Source organism: Lipotes vexillifer, unplaced genomic scaffold, assembly GCF_000442215.2.
Source record: "Lipotes vexillifer unplaced genomic scaffold, Lipotes_vexillifer_v1.1 scaffold69, whole genome shotgun sequence".
NCBI lineage: Eukaryota > Metazoa > Chordata > Mammalia > Artiodactyla > Lipotidae > Lipotes > Lipotes vexillifer.
Window position 1 is genome coordinate 380596 of NW_006790942.1, and position 247 is coordinate 380842.

General features: G+C 70.9%; 1 protein-coding gene across 1 annotated transcript in view; it reads right to left on the reverse strand.

The window, feature by feature from the left end:
- CEBPD (CCAAT enhancer binding protein delta) overlaps positions 1–247 on the reverse strand; it is a 1771-nt gene continuing 1524 nt past the window's right edge. Inside the window, exon 4 of the mRNA XM_007464059.1 lies at positions 1–242. Coding sequence (XP_007464121.1) covers positions 1–242 — 242 coding nt within the window. The remainder of the gene's footprint in view (positions 243–247) is intronic.

Genomic DNA, 247 nt, shown 5'->3' on the forward strand with positions numbered 1-247 from the left:
TCACCGCGCGTCCGCCGCCCCCGCGCCGGGCAAGAAGGGCGCGCCGGGCAGCTGCTTGAAGAAGCGCCGCAGGCCGGCCAGGTCCCGCGTGAGCTGCTCCACGCGCTGCTGTAGCTTCTCGTTCTCGGCCGAAAGCTCCACCAGCTTCTGTTGCATCTCCTGGTTGCGCCGCTTAGCCTTGTCGCGGCTCTTGCGCACGGCGATGTTGTTGCGCTCCCGCCGCTGCCGGTACTCGGGGCTGCCGCGG